The 12,954-nt window shown below is 40.4% G+C and overlaps 1 protein-coding gene across 6 annotated transcripts in view; it reads left to right on the plus strand.

The window, feature by feature from the left end:
* The window catches only part of larp1 (La ribonucleoprotein 1, translational regulator), a 31,094-nt gene extending 19,592 nt beyond the window's left edge, over positions 1 to 11,502 (plus strand). For 3 of the 6 annotated variants that reach the window (XM_077505934.1, XM_077505930.1, XM_077505935.1), the window contains 13 exons: positions 23 to 167; positions 725 to 893; positions 1,762 to 1,946; positions 2,098 to 2,196; positions 2,289 to 2,615; positions 5,165 to 5,288; positions 6,640 to 6,845; positions 7,004 to 7,110; positions 7,183 to 7,340; positions 7,429 to 7,573; positions 7,649 to 7,758; positions 9,130 to 9,257; positions 11,006 to 11,502. In XM_077505934.1, the coding sequence (XP_077362060.1) occupies positions 23 to 167; positions 725 to 893; positions 1,762 to 1,946; positions 2,098 to 2,196; positions 2,289 to 2,615; positions 5,165 to 5,288; positions 6,640 to 6,845; positions 7,004 to 7,110; positions 7,183 to 7,340; positions 7,429 to 7,573; positions 7,649 to 7,758; positions 9,130 to 9,257; positions 11,006 to 11,185 (2,083 nt within the window). In that variant the 3' untranslated portion in view covers positions 11,186 to 11,502. The remainder of the gene's footprint in view (positions 1 to 22; positions 168 to 724; positions 894 to 1,761; positions 1,947 to 2,097; positions 2,197 to 2,288; positions 2,616 to 5,164; positions 5,289 to 6,639; positions 6,846 to 7,003; positions 7,111 to 7,182; positions 7,341 to 7,428; positions 7,574 to 7,648; positions 7,759 to 9,129; positions 9,258 to 11,005) is intronic. The other 3 variants (XM_077505931.1, XM_077505933.1, XM_077505932.1) reach the window with 3 other exon arrangements.
* The last annotated feature ends 1,452 nt before the right edge of the window (positions 11,503 to 12,954 follow it).

Genomic DNA, 12,954 nt, shown 5'->3' on the forward strand with positions numbered 1-12,954 from the left:
TATTTTATTTTTTTTGCGGCAGTGAGTACTACTTCAGCCTGGACAACTTGGAGCGCGACTTCTTCCTGCGCCGAAAGATGGATCAGGAAGGCTTCCTGCCTATCGGACTCATTGCCAGCTTCCACAGGGTGCAGGCCCTCACCACCGACGTCAACATCATTCTGGAAGTACGGACGCTTTGCCTCCTCTCAATTCTCTTTCGTTTCTCTCAGTTGGATATGAAGACTTTAAATTAGTTTGAATGGCAAAGGTGGATTTTTGGTGTTGCACAGTTGTCAATTTTACACGCTGAAGAACGGATGAGATCTTCATGTCTCTTCTCTGACCTCACTGGAGAGAGCTTTCACAACTCTGATCTCAGCATGGAAACAAAAATGGCAAACTGCCATGGATCATTCATAGCAATTATATATGAGTAATTTCTGCTGGAAGTTGTGAAAAAGGGCCACTTGATTCCAAAATGGCTGACTTCCTGTATCTTTTTGGACCTTGATATTTCTTAACAAAGACAAAAATATTTTTCTAATAATGTATAGTTAGTTTTATAAGCCTGAGATGTCATTTCAACGATTTTTTATTTTTTTTTACATGGGTACTTGACTTTTTTTCCTTCTTCTTTTTTTTTTTTTTTTTTCCTTTTTAGTCATAAGTGAAGCTGGCTTTGGGGACAGAATAATACAAGTTTTAGAGTGTGAGAGCTCTCCAATGGTTATTTATTTGGCAGGCTCTGAAGGAGAGCAAGGAAGTGGAAGTGATGGACATGAAAGTCCGTCGCAAGGTGGAGCCCGAAAAGTGGCCCCTGCCGGGCCTGACTGTGCCCAACCACACCGACTTCTCCCAGCTTATCAACTGCCCCGAGTTCGTCCCCAGGCAGCCCACCGAGGAGCCTGCAGGTGAGGATGTCTGCAAGTATCCATTAATTGCTCAGTCTTCACTTAAACGCTATCGTTGTTACGTTGGCATCTAGTTTATGTTGGATCAGGGGTCAGCAACCTTTACTGTCAAGAGCCATTTTAGGCCCAATAAATAACAAAAAAAATCTGTCTGGAGGCGCAAAATGTTTGAACATTGTGATGACAAAATAGTGTTAGTAATCCCCCCCCCTGACTTTTGTGCGAGCAATTTTGTGGACATTTTGGGGTAATTTTCGGGATTTGTTCTTTTGTTTTTAGACATTTTATACTTACTTTTTGAATGTTTTCTGCCTTTTTTTTTAAATACATTTTTTAAATACATGTGACTTTTTTGTGGCTATTCTTAACAGATTTTATGGTAATATTCTGCCTTTTTGGGGGTACATTTTATGGTTACTTCTTGAACATTTTCTTTTCTGACTTTTTTTTTTCTCAATTCTTTGACCTTTTTGGCAATTTAATGATCTAATTTATCCTCTTCCTTTTTGGACGTTTTATGGTAATTTTTTTTACATATTTAGTTACCGGTAATTAAAAAAAAAAAAAAAAAAACTTTTTCATCTACCTTTTGTCTCTCTTTTTCTGACATCTTACTCTGACAATTTTTGTATATATATATTTTTTCTAAATCATGAATTCACTTAAAGAGTATTTTATCTTAAAAATAAAAATGTCAAACGTTGATTTCTCCTGATTTTTATAGCAATCCACAGGAGAGGGACTAAAGAGCCTCATGCAGCTCCAGGTTGCAGACTCCTGTGTTAGATGGTCCCTTTTTTTTTTTTTTTTTTTTTTAAATTGTATGCAGTAAACGTGATCAAAATCATTAAATCACGCCGTCTTTCAGGGTCTCTCAGGGCCTCGACCCCAACGCAACACCCTCCCAAGCCCGAATCCGACACACCCTCCAACCTTAAGACGATGCCAAAGGGCCTCTCCGCCAGCCTCCCCGACCTGGACTCCGAGTCCTGGATCGAGGTCAAGAAGAGGCCCAGACCTTCGCCGGCGAGACCCAAGGTCAGCCCAGAGAAGGTGACATCATCATTCTTTCATTCATATTTTGCTTTACATGGACCATGATGCCCATCTGGTTTATTTTTAAACATTGCTTAACATTCCATCATCCTGCCACCTCATCCTCATCTTCCTCTTCCTGCTCGATCGCGAACGCGCACTAACGCAGGCGCCCTCCTCGCAGCAGCAGAGGGAAAAAGACGACGCCATCCGTTCGCCACTGCCTCAGTCTGGCTCTTCGCCCACTCCCGCCTTCCCCGGAAACAAGGTGAAGATGTAAAACCCGAATCTAGGTTTGAGCTGTGTGCCGCTACCCGAAAATGTAGCATCAGACTTTTTGTGCTCACGTACCGAACGTAGGAGGGCGGCGAGCTGGACGAACCCGAGGAGCTGGACTTCATGTTTGACGAGGAGATGGAGCAGATGGACGGGCGACGCAACACCTTCACCGACTGGTCGGACGAGGACACGGACGGCGAGATCGACGACCGCGACGTCAACAAGATCCTGATCGTGACGCAGACGCCGCCCTACCTGCGCAAGCACCCCGGCGGCGACCGCACGGGCCACCACACGTCGCGCGCCAAGCTTTCCAGCGAGCTGGTCAAGGTGATCAACGACGGCCTCTTCTACTACGAGCAGGACCTGTGGGACGACACGTACGAGCCCGAGTACGCCACCATCAAGGTGAGATTGGAATTATTATAGAACCTTTTAAAAAAAAAAAAAAAAAAAAAAAAAAAAAAAAAAAAAAAAGATGAAAAAGTCAATTATACTTGCCTATGTTTGTCCCGCATGTCATTCAAAATGCCCAAATTAATAGGCGCACTGCAGTAAAATATGTCCCCTATGCATCGTTGCGCAATCCATCACAACAGCTTAATAAATGCTTGGTTTTTGGCAGGCACAAATTTAGTAACGCCTCATGCACTTCAAATGAACTGTCAACGGTTCTTGTGAAGAACAAAAAAGGTAACTTTGTTTACTTTTAAAAGTGGCGGCTTAGGTTAAAATCTTTCATGGCTGGTAGTAAGGATGTCACGATATCCAAACCTCACGATACAATAATTATCACAATGTTGTGGAGAGGTTGGCGATATGAGAAAGCTCACAATCCTGTTTAAAAAAAAAAAAAAAAATAAATATTGAGGGAGTAAGAATATTGTTTTTCTACATAACAATGACAAAGAAATAGGCTTGGCCTGTCATTTTATCTTAACAAGGCTAGTTAGCTGAGATCATAATTATACATTATAGTTCAAATACCTCAATGCACATAAATATCACTAATAATATTGCGGCACTTGCTAATAATGTGTGCACACATTGTGAAATCGAGTCAAGTCGAGGAACTCAAACTTGTTACGCTCCCTTTCATCTGGCGATTAATGGGGCTCTTAAATGTAGCTGGCCAAAACATGCCTAGCGAAAATTAATCTGCACTCACAAACTAACCACTAGGGAGTGCTAGAACTGCACATATAGAAATCAACCTCACCTTTTGAACAGATATGCTGCTTATCGTGCATGACGACAATATTGTGGTGGTTTTGCTGTTATCATCTAATTAAATTTAGCAGATTTAAATTCTGCATGGAGCTATTCAATGGGAAGAGATGATTTCAGATAAAAATGTTACGAGTTAAAGCATGGTCATGGAATGAATGAAAGGGGGAAGTCAACCTTAAACATTTCTTGGCAATAACATGTTATATTTGACCTCACTAACCTGACATTCTGATAAATATTACATTTGTGTAATATGAGTTATGAAGCAAAATTGAGCCTTTTTTTTTTAAACCATATCAGGGGGCGGCCATTTTGCCACTTGCTGTCTGAAGATGACATGACATTCACTCAGAGCTCAGGCAATGACCAATCACAGCTCACCTCTTTTCTGAAGCTGAGCTTTGATTGGTTGTTGCCTTGCCTGAGACATGAGTAACTGTGATGTCATTTTCACTCAACAGCAAGTGACAAAATGGCCGCCCCCTGAGATGGCTAAAAATGACTCAATTTTGCTGCTTAACACATTCAACTAACACAATATTAACCAGAATTTAGACTAGTGGGGCTGCATACAAACATATTACTGTCAAGATTTTTTATATATTTTTTTTTACTTTTTTATTTTTTGGTTGACGTCCCATTTAAGCTCGTCTCTCAAGGCACCAGGCCTGATTCTGGCGTTCAGTAGATGCTTCTAGTTTTATTCTAGTTGGACAACAAGTTTTTGCTCGCTTTTTCTATTTCTATGCTGGGTTCGAGGCAAACCCAAACAAAGCAAAACCGGGTCAAGGCAGCTTCTGAGCGCTTCCATGTTGTCGCCGCCACATTGGAGATGTTTCTGCCAAAGTCCAACACCGGAGCAGAAAGGTTCTTCCTGGTTTTGAACACTTTCTGGATGCTTTTGTTTTGGCCCGCTCCGCTTTTGTTGTCGGCCTCTTTTGTGAGGCCTTCACGTGCTCGTCCAGTGCCGTGTGGAACAGTTTGACTAAATAAAGCGCACGGCCGAGTGTGTGAGCGGACCGGTCGCCGCCGGGGGTTCAGCCAAAGATGGACGCTCAACAACCCGAAACGGCTTGCGGGAGAGCAACAGGCGTGAGTTTTTCGTGATGTTTGTCAAGCCGGGCTTGTTTTGTGTTCTTGTCGTCGTTATGGAAGGTTCATGTTTGTGTTTTGATGCGCGCCGGCCGCTCATCACTCCAGTTTGCGCCAGGACCGCAGAGGCAACAACATGAAGGTGAAGCGAGCCTTTCTGGCAGCTCTGTTGTTTTGCTGCGTCTCTATCTCCAAACTGCAGCAGATCAGGTTTGTGTCGGCGCGTTCGTCTGCGCTTTTCTTTTCTTTTTGCTGACACGTAACGGAGACCGAAATTGGGGAATAAATGACGCGTACTAGTCATTTATTCACCAACCTGGAATTTGGGAGTTGTGATCTCAGTGTTGGGGAAAAAGTAGGTAAAGGGATGATTGGGACATTTTCGTTTAGGGTTTTGCTCACTTTTGTTGCAATTTGGTATTACGGCCTGCGTTATAATAGAAAAGTCCATTTAGGTTGTACAGTGAGTAAATATTTACAGGAAAAAAAGTGAGATTGTGAGAAAAACAAAAAGCAGCACTGCTGAGTTATTAAAAACATTTTACACTAAGCTTCAAATAAAAGCTGGATACTGCAATGTGTTTTCTTTTCTTTCTTTTTTTTTCTTTACACATTTTTTTTTTCATCTCCTGCAGCAAGAGGTGGAGAACTTCAAGAAGGTTCACCTGATCAGCCGCGAACAATTTGACTGCCTGACCCCCGAACCCCCCGTTGACCCCAACCAGGAAGTGCCCCCCGGGCCCCCGCAGCCCCAACAAAGTAAGGATTCCTTTCACTATATTGATTATATATTATCATATTCACATTCTGATCCAAAGCAGGGTAGATGCATACCAATTTTATACAAATTCAGATCAGTCAGCTGATTTTTTTTTCAGATTTTTTTTATTTTTTTATTTTATTTTTTTAAATGTGACAGAACCCTAAAAACATCAGTTGTAGTTTATGCACGATAATCTACATAAGGATTTTTGATCTAAACAAACGAATAGGTTTAATATTTACTAGGGGTGTTAAAAAAAATCGATTCGGCAATATATCGCGATACTAAAGCACGCAATTCTCGAATCGATTCAATAGGCAGCCGAATCGATTTTTTAACATCCATTTTTGATGGAAAAATATTCAACAAAACGTCTAACTTTCACACCTTAAGCATGGAAGAATGTTATATTAATGGAACATTTAGCCTTAATATTTTATTTCAATGCTGTTCAAACATGAAAAATGTTGTTAAACCTGTTCCATACAGTGGCTCACAGTTATAAGATAATATATTTTCATACAAATCTTACAGTGTACATGTATAAGTTTACTGAATGGTATTTTCTAAATTTGAGTAAAAATATCGCAACAATCGACTTGTAAATTTGTATCGGGATTAATCGGTATCGAATCGAATCGTGATACGGATTGAATCGTCAGGTACTAGACAATTCACACCCCTAATATTTACGATAGTTGACCTTGATGATTCCCCTTAAAGATCGGGTTGGAAAAATGACTCTAAACACGCACTACACTCCAGGATAATCACATCTTTTACAGACAATCGGGCCTTTGATGACTTTAATTGTAAGGGGGACAGATTGGGAGTGTGCGCAAAAAATAAATAAATAAATAAATCAGTCTTAGCGCACCACACACACACCTTGTGGTAATATTTTACAGCAGTCAAAATTAATCGACAAGAAATCAACTATCAAATTAATCAACTATTTTAATAATTTAGTAATTGTTTGGAGCCATTTTTTAATTTAAAATTGTCCAAATCCTCTGATTTTACTATAACTATTTTTCTGTTTCCATGAAAGAAGACCGATTTATTCATCTTCTGTGTCAAAATAGAACATTTTCAAACATTTGTTTTTACGTTGGAAAACAATGACCCAACCGGTAACGTAGTACAACATCAATACCCATTTTTTTTTTTAAATCACTATACGAGTACGAAATGTGATTAAATAGTGACAGCACTATATAATCTTTTTACAAAAAAATCACATCTTTCCTGACTTTTATCAAACAGGAGAGAAATTGCTTTATTGTGGCCCGAACGATCGTCAGTATTTTTGTGCACCGTCTTCACTCGACTTTTTTTTGCCCCCAGTCCCGACAGACGCCTTGGCGAACAAACTCTTCGGCGCCCCCGAGCCCTCGTCGATAGCGCGCTCGCTCCCGACGACCGTGCCCGAGTCGCCCAAACACCGCACTAGCCGCACGCCCCGTACGCCGCGCACCCCTCACCGCAAGGACGCCACCACCACGCCGCGCTTCTACCCGGTGGTCAAGGAAAGTCGGCCCGTCGACGCCAAGGTGAGAATGGCACCTGCTAAAATGGCCGCTCATTTATTTATTTATTTATTATTTATATATTCTTGTTTATTTATGTATGTATTTATTTCTGTATCTATATTTATTTATGTATGTATTATTTTTTATTTGCATTTTTCTTTTCATTGTGTCCATTCTAGACCCCGAGGAAGCGCAAGACCCGGCACAGCTCCAACCCACCGATGGAGTGCCACGTGGGCTGGGTGATGGATTCCAGGGAGCATCGATCCAGAACCGCCTCCGTCAGGTGACACACAACTCAATCGCCGGTTTGCGCCCCAAACTTGACGCTAACTCTCGTCACTGTCCGCCACCTCAGCTCCAACGCCAGCCCGTCGGAGGGCACCCCCGCCCTGGGCAACGTGGGCTGCACGCCGCAGTCCCTCCCCAAGTTCCAGCATCCATCCCACGAGCTGCTGAAGGAGAACGGCTTCACGCAGCACGTCTACCACAAGTACCGCCGGCGCTGCCTGAACGGTAAACGCGACTCGTTGTGGGCGGCCGTCTGCCGCGTCGCGGGCGAGGGGGAAAAAAAAAAAAAACTAACCCGGGGAATAAATCGTAGAGCGGAAGCGGCTGGGGATCGGCCAGTCCCAGGAGATGAACACGCTGTTCCGCTTCTGGTCCTTTTTCCTGCGGGATCACTTCAACAGGAAGATGTACGAGGAATTCCGACAGCTGGTGGTGGAAGATGGCAAAGAAGGATACAGGTGAGAGGCGGCGCAGGGACCAGGATGATAAATACGTGCTTGGATGACATTGATATTGGACTGCGGGTGTTCCAGGTACGGTTTGGAGTGCCTGTTCAGGTACTACAGCTACGGTTTGGAGAAGAAATTCCGGCCGGATATCTTCAAGGACTTCCAGGAGGAGACCATGAAAGACTACGACGCAGGTGAGAGAATTTGCGATGTCACCAACAAAAGAAGGTGGAAAAACTGGAATATGAATCGAATATTTTTTAAATCAATTATTCAATCGAATAGTCGACTCATCAGATTCATTAGAATTTTGCATTACAGTGTATTACAAAAACAGTTTTTTCCCTGATTACTGTTTGTTAACCAGTGATTGGTGGTTATTTCGGTTCGTACTTCATAATTCGTAAAGTGATTTAAGAGGATTGATGTACCATGTTTCCGGTTAAACAGATGTTTGCAAATGTCATATTTTGATTAAACACAGAAGATAATCAGTCTTCTTTCATGGACGACAACTGTTACTGTTGAGATGTTGAAATCCGAGGATTTGGACTAGGGATGGGAACCTCTGGCTACCATACGATACGATTATCGATGTATTGCTCAGGTAATAAATCCACGATAATCTACGCTAAAACTAATCAGAAAGTAATAATAATAATATTATTATTATTATTACTATTATTATAATAATAATAATTATTATTATTATTATTACTATTACTACTATTATTATTATTATTATTACTATTATTATTCTTATTACTACTAATAATACTACTAATAATAATAATTAATTTGTATTTATTATTATTAATATCAATAAATAATAAAAACATAAATATCTATTATATAAAATATAAAAAAATATAATAATAAAAATAAATAATATATATAATAATAACAATAATAAAATTAAGCTCATGAGTCTTCTTCGTCTGAAGACTTGCATCCATTTTCCCGCCAGTCTTATGACTCGCTCCCCCTGGTGGCCCACCAAGTAGTTGCTCAATAAGTCATGAAGAATGGAGCCGTTATATAGTAACTGGTTATTAACTACAAATATTGCGATACTTGCGTAGACGTATTGATAATCTATCACAAAGTATCGTTATATCACTCTGCTAATGTGGACCATTTTAAATTAGAAAATGGCTCCAAACGATTGCTCAATTATCAAAATAATTGTAGATTAATTTGATTTTTTTTTTTGATTTTTTTTTGTGTGTGTGCGAGTTTGTGCTCATTAATTCACTCTGAAACCTAATAAAAATCCCATACCCTTCACCTTAACCGGATACTTCAGAGTCAAGTATTTCAGAAGGTCAGGAGACCAGAGGAAGGATCAAAGGAAAGAAAGACGAAACAAAGCGAAATCCAGCACCAATTTTGACAGCTGTAGATTATTTAACAAACGAGCCGTGCTTAATTTTCAGGAACAATGTAGCTGTTTTTTACGACACTACGGCAGATCACAAAATTAACAAATGTGATCTATTGTAGATGACGGGTGGAAAGTCTTGGTTTGAATCATGTTAACTTGGGCTGCGTTTGTGGATTGACAGGTCAACTGTACGGACTGGAGAAATTCTGGGCCTTCCTCAAATATTCCAAAGCCAAAGCCTTGGAGATCGACCCCAAGCTGCAGGAGTGTCTCAGCAAGTTCAAGCGTCTGGAGGACTTTAGAATTGACGTGAGTCAAATGTCCCTCGAGTGACAGACCGATTATCGGTACACATATTAAGCATTTTGGCAAATACCGTCTAGGGATAGACTGATTATCAGCCAGGCTGATTACCGTTGCAGATGTTTGGTATTTTGACAAATATCAGCATTTGCCTTTTCACTAATCTGAAAGCCGATAAAGCTGGCGAATGCTTGCGAACGTAGCGAATTTTGGGGTTTCCACACAGTTATTACTTGTCACAAGAACAATTCGAACATATTCAATTTTTCGCTGCCTGCGAAGATCTTTTGAAACCTTTTTACGAACACTGACGAAAATCCCAAATGAGCTACATTCGCATACATTTGTCGCTCAGTAAGATACAGGGCACTTTAATTTCTGGATTTATTGAAAATTCCACTTTATTAAAAATAAAATAAAATAAATAAATGATGTGGACACTGGGAAAACCTGAGTCTTTATTAAAAAAAAAAAAATTAAGTTACAGTAGAAGGCTTTAGAGAACTTATTTACTTGCTTAGTTTTTAATTTATCTCAACATGCTGATGACCCTGGAAGCTCCCTGTAATTTTTGTTATAATTTTTAGACCAAGCTGTCAATTTGTTTCAAATTATTATAATAATAATAATTATTATTATTATTATTATTATTATTATTATTATTATTATTTATGCATTATATTTTGTTTACAGTAATATTTTCTCTTTTACTGCAAATGCATATCAGCTTGAAACATCTGGTATCGGTCTCCTTGACTACTAATAATCAGTATCAGGCTTGAAAAATTTTTTTATCAGTCTATCACTAATATCGGCATCAGCCTTTTTGAATAATCTTATGGCCGATATTAGGTGAATTTAAAACTTAACTTGAGTGAAATATTAAGAGTTGCTGCTGACCCTGGGACCTTTCTGCACTTTCTTTTCTTGTTTGAACTTAGTTCAGTAAAAATGTCATGTTTCAGACATTTGTTTTGGAAAACTTTTACTCTCAAAACAACAGGGAGGTATTTATTTTTAAAATTTTGAGTTTTAAAACAATGAAGTCTAATGACAAAGACTAGAAGGGGAAAAAAAATATTCACATTTTAAAAGTTGGTCAAAAAAACGTGCAAAGTTACAAGTTGGAGTTGTTTGTTTTTTGTTTGTTTTTTTGTAAGTTTTTTTGTTTTTTGTAAGTTTTGATGCCAATATTGTCCCTTTTCTTGAAAATGAGTATCGGCCGGAACTCGGGCTGCACAATATATAAAAAAAATATCGATATCGCGATATTGGCCTATGCAATATGCATATCGCAAAGACATGCAATAACTTTGATTTGGAATTTTATGATTTTATCTGAATTTGACAAGCCAGACTGTCAGGTTTACTTGTTTGACATTTATTAAACATGACAAAAAAAGGAGAGAAGACAGTTCAAGCTCACTCGGAAAGAGGAGAGGAACTGACTGATACTATTCACTACTGCACTCTCTGAAAAAAATCCCCTCCTCACCTTCTTTTTATTTGGTTTCCACGTAGTTCCAACCCTAATAATGCAAATGCAAAACATAATTGGAACACAGTGTACTTAACGAAAATGTGCACTGCCATCCAATAGTTAAACATTATCGAGAGGTATTTACAATTAATTAACGAAGAATACACCGAGTTTGATTATTTTGCCGCATGAAAAAATGTAATTCTTTCATTAGATAGTTAAATATCGATATAACCTCACAATGTTTGTAACATGTCCGTCGTCTCTCACGCAGCCACCAATGGAGGAAGGAGGCCGCCGGAGACACTCATCCAGCGGGGACGGCCGGCGCCGCCACCCCTCCCATCCCTCCAGTCGGCCCCACAGCCAGAACAGCTCCGGGTCCAGCCCCGTTGGCGCCACCGCCGCCATCGCCAAGGACGACGCCAAACCCGACGCCAAGACGCTCAAGTAAAAAAACACGCAACCGGGGCCCACACACGGATATCCAGTCACATGCCGCCGGGTTCTGCCGACCCATAAACTCTCCTTTGAAGCATCACGATCCTTTTTTTTTTTTTTTTTTTTTTTTTTTTTTTTTTTAAAAAGCTTGAGGAATGAGGAAGAAAATTGATGTTCTTGACGTACGAGTTTTATGTTTTGGAGATTTTTTTTTTTTTTTTTTTTTTCCATAAGAAGGCAAGCAAGCAATGAGGTGTCAAACACGTTTTTTCTTTGCAGATCGTTGCCAGTCCACCAGGTGGATTAATTTTTTTTTTTACGGTTATTTAACCATCCACTATGTTCTTTCCTAGTGGAGATTTTTTTTTTTTTTTTTTTTTTTTTTGGTGTGGTGGCATCCGTAGGCAATTTACCGATGAGCACGTGCAACGACGACGGCCCTGCTGACATCCGAGCGGACCAAAGCGCCTTCAAAAAAAAAAAAAAGTGATTTGCTGGATTTTTTTTTATTTTTGTTGACGAGGAGGAGAGGATGAAAAAACACCAAATGCTTCAAACAGAATGGAAGAGGATGAGAAACAGACTTGGTTGCGAGTTGCCTTATTGTTGCTGTTTTGTTTTTTTCGGAGCACGTCTTGCCAAACTGCTTGAACCGTCTTCCAAGTGTCGTTCGGGGTCCTGTTACGAGTGCCACCCTCGCTTTGTTCGTGCTTAAGCATAGCCACGCTCCGTCGGCGGGAACTTTGAGGGGAAGGGGGCGTGGCTTCCTGACGTTTGCTTTCGTGCGTCCCATCCATCCTGTTTCATCCATCCGTTGACGACTGGAAGAATCAATCATCTGGATTACTTGAAGAAGCAGGAAGTGGTGCAGGTGCTCTAAGCGGATGTTTTTGGGTTTTGAGAAAAGGTGGGGGTCCTCCTCTTCCTGTTTGACCCCCCCCAAACACATACAAACATGCAGCTCCATATCCGTGGCCAAGTTGGCTCCTCGTGGGCGTCCTCCCATCCAGATATAAATGTGAACTCCACCGATGAAGAAGATAACTTTTCGGCGGATGTATTTTTTGCCTTAGATGTGTACGTACTTGTTAACATGCTAACGCTTTTTTTTTTGCTTTTTTTTTTGCGGTATCGTTTTAGTGACATGGGCAGGATTTTTTGTTTTTTTTTCTGTTCTTTTTCCCTTTTTGACATCTGGAACATCGAATGTGTATTTAAAGCGACAAAAGGGAACCATAAAAAAAAAAAAAAAAGCTGAAGTGAATCTTGTTTCATGTTGAAATTTGTTACATCTCCCCCTTCCTTTTTTTTTCTCACTTTCATCGATTGCCACCGCTTCCACAGTTGGATTCAATTTTTTTTTGGTGGGGGGATGCACAGTCTTAAAACAAATCTGCCCTTTTTTGCAAGTCTTCCTGTCTCACGTTCAAAAAAAAAAAAAGACAGCTGCATTTATTTGCCTTCTGTTTTTTGTGTTCTTGTGTGGACGTCGCCCTAATTTTATCTTCTAATGCAAGCAGAGCTGGACTTTTTGGTTCCCCCCCCCCCCCCCCCCCTTCTTCTTCAGGGAGATTTGGATCAGTTTATGGAGGTTCACGATGGACGCGTCAATGTTTTGTGGCGGCTTGACTGCAAATGAGAGCCGGAAGAGCGACAAAAAAGAAAGATGGATATATTATGAGAGGAAACGGTGTGCTTGGCTGCAATTGCGCTCACTCCTTCTCCACTTGTTGGAACATTCGGAGGATTTCGGGGCCTTGTCGGAGCTGGCCACCCCCTCAA

The sequence above is a fragment of the Festucalex cinctus genome, chromosome 18 (assembly GCF_051991245.1).
Source record: "Festucalex cinctus isolate MCC-2025b chromosome 18, RoL_Fcin_1.0, whole genome shotgun sequence".
NCBI lineage: Eukaryota > Metazoa > Chordata > Actinopteri > Syngnathiformes > Syngnathidae > Festucalex > Festucalex cinctus.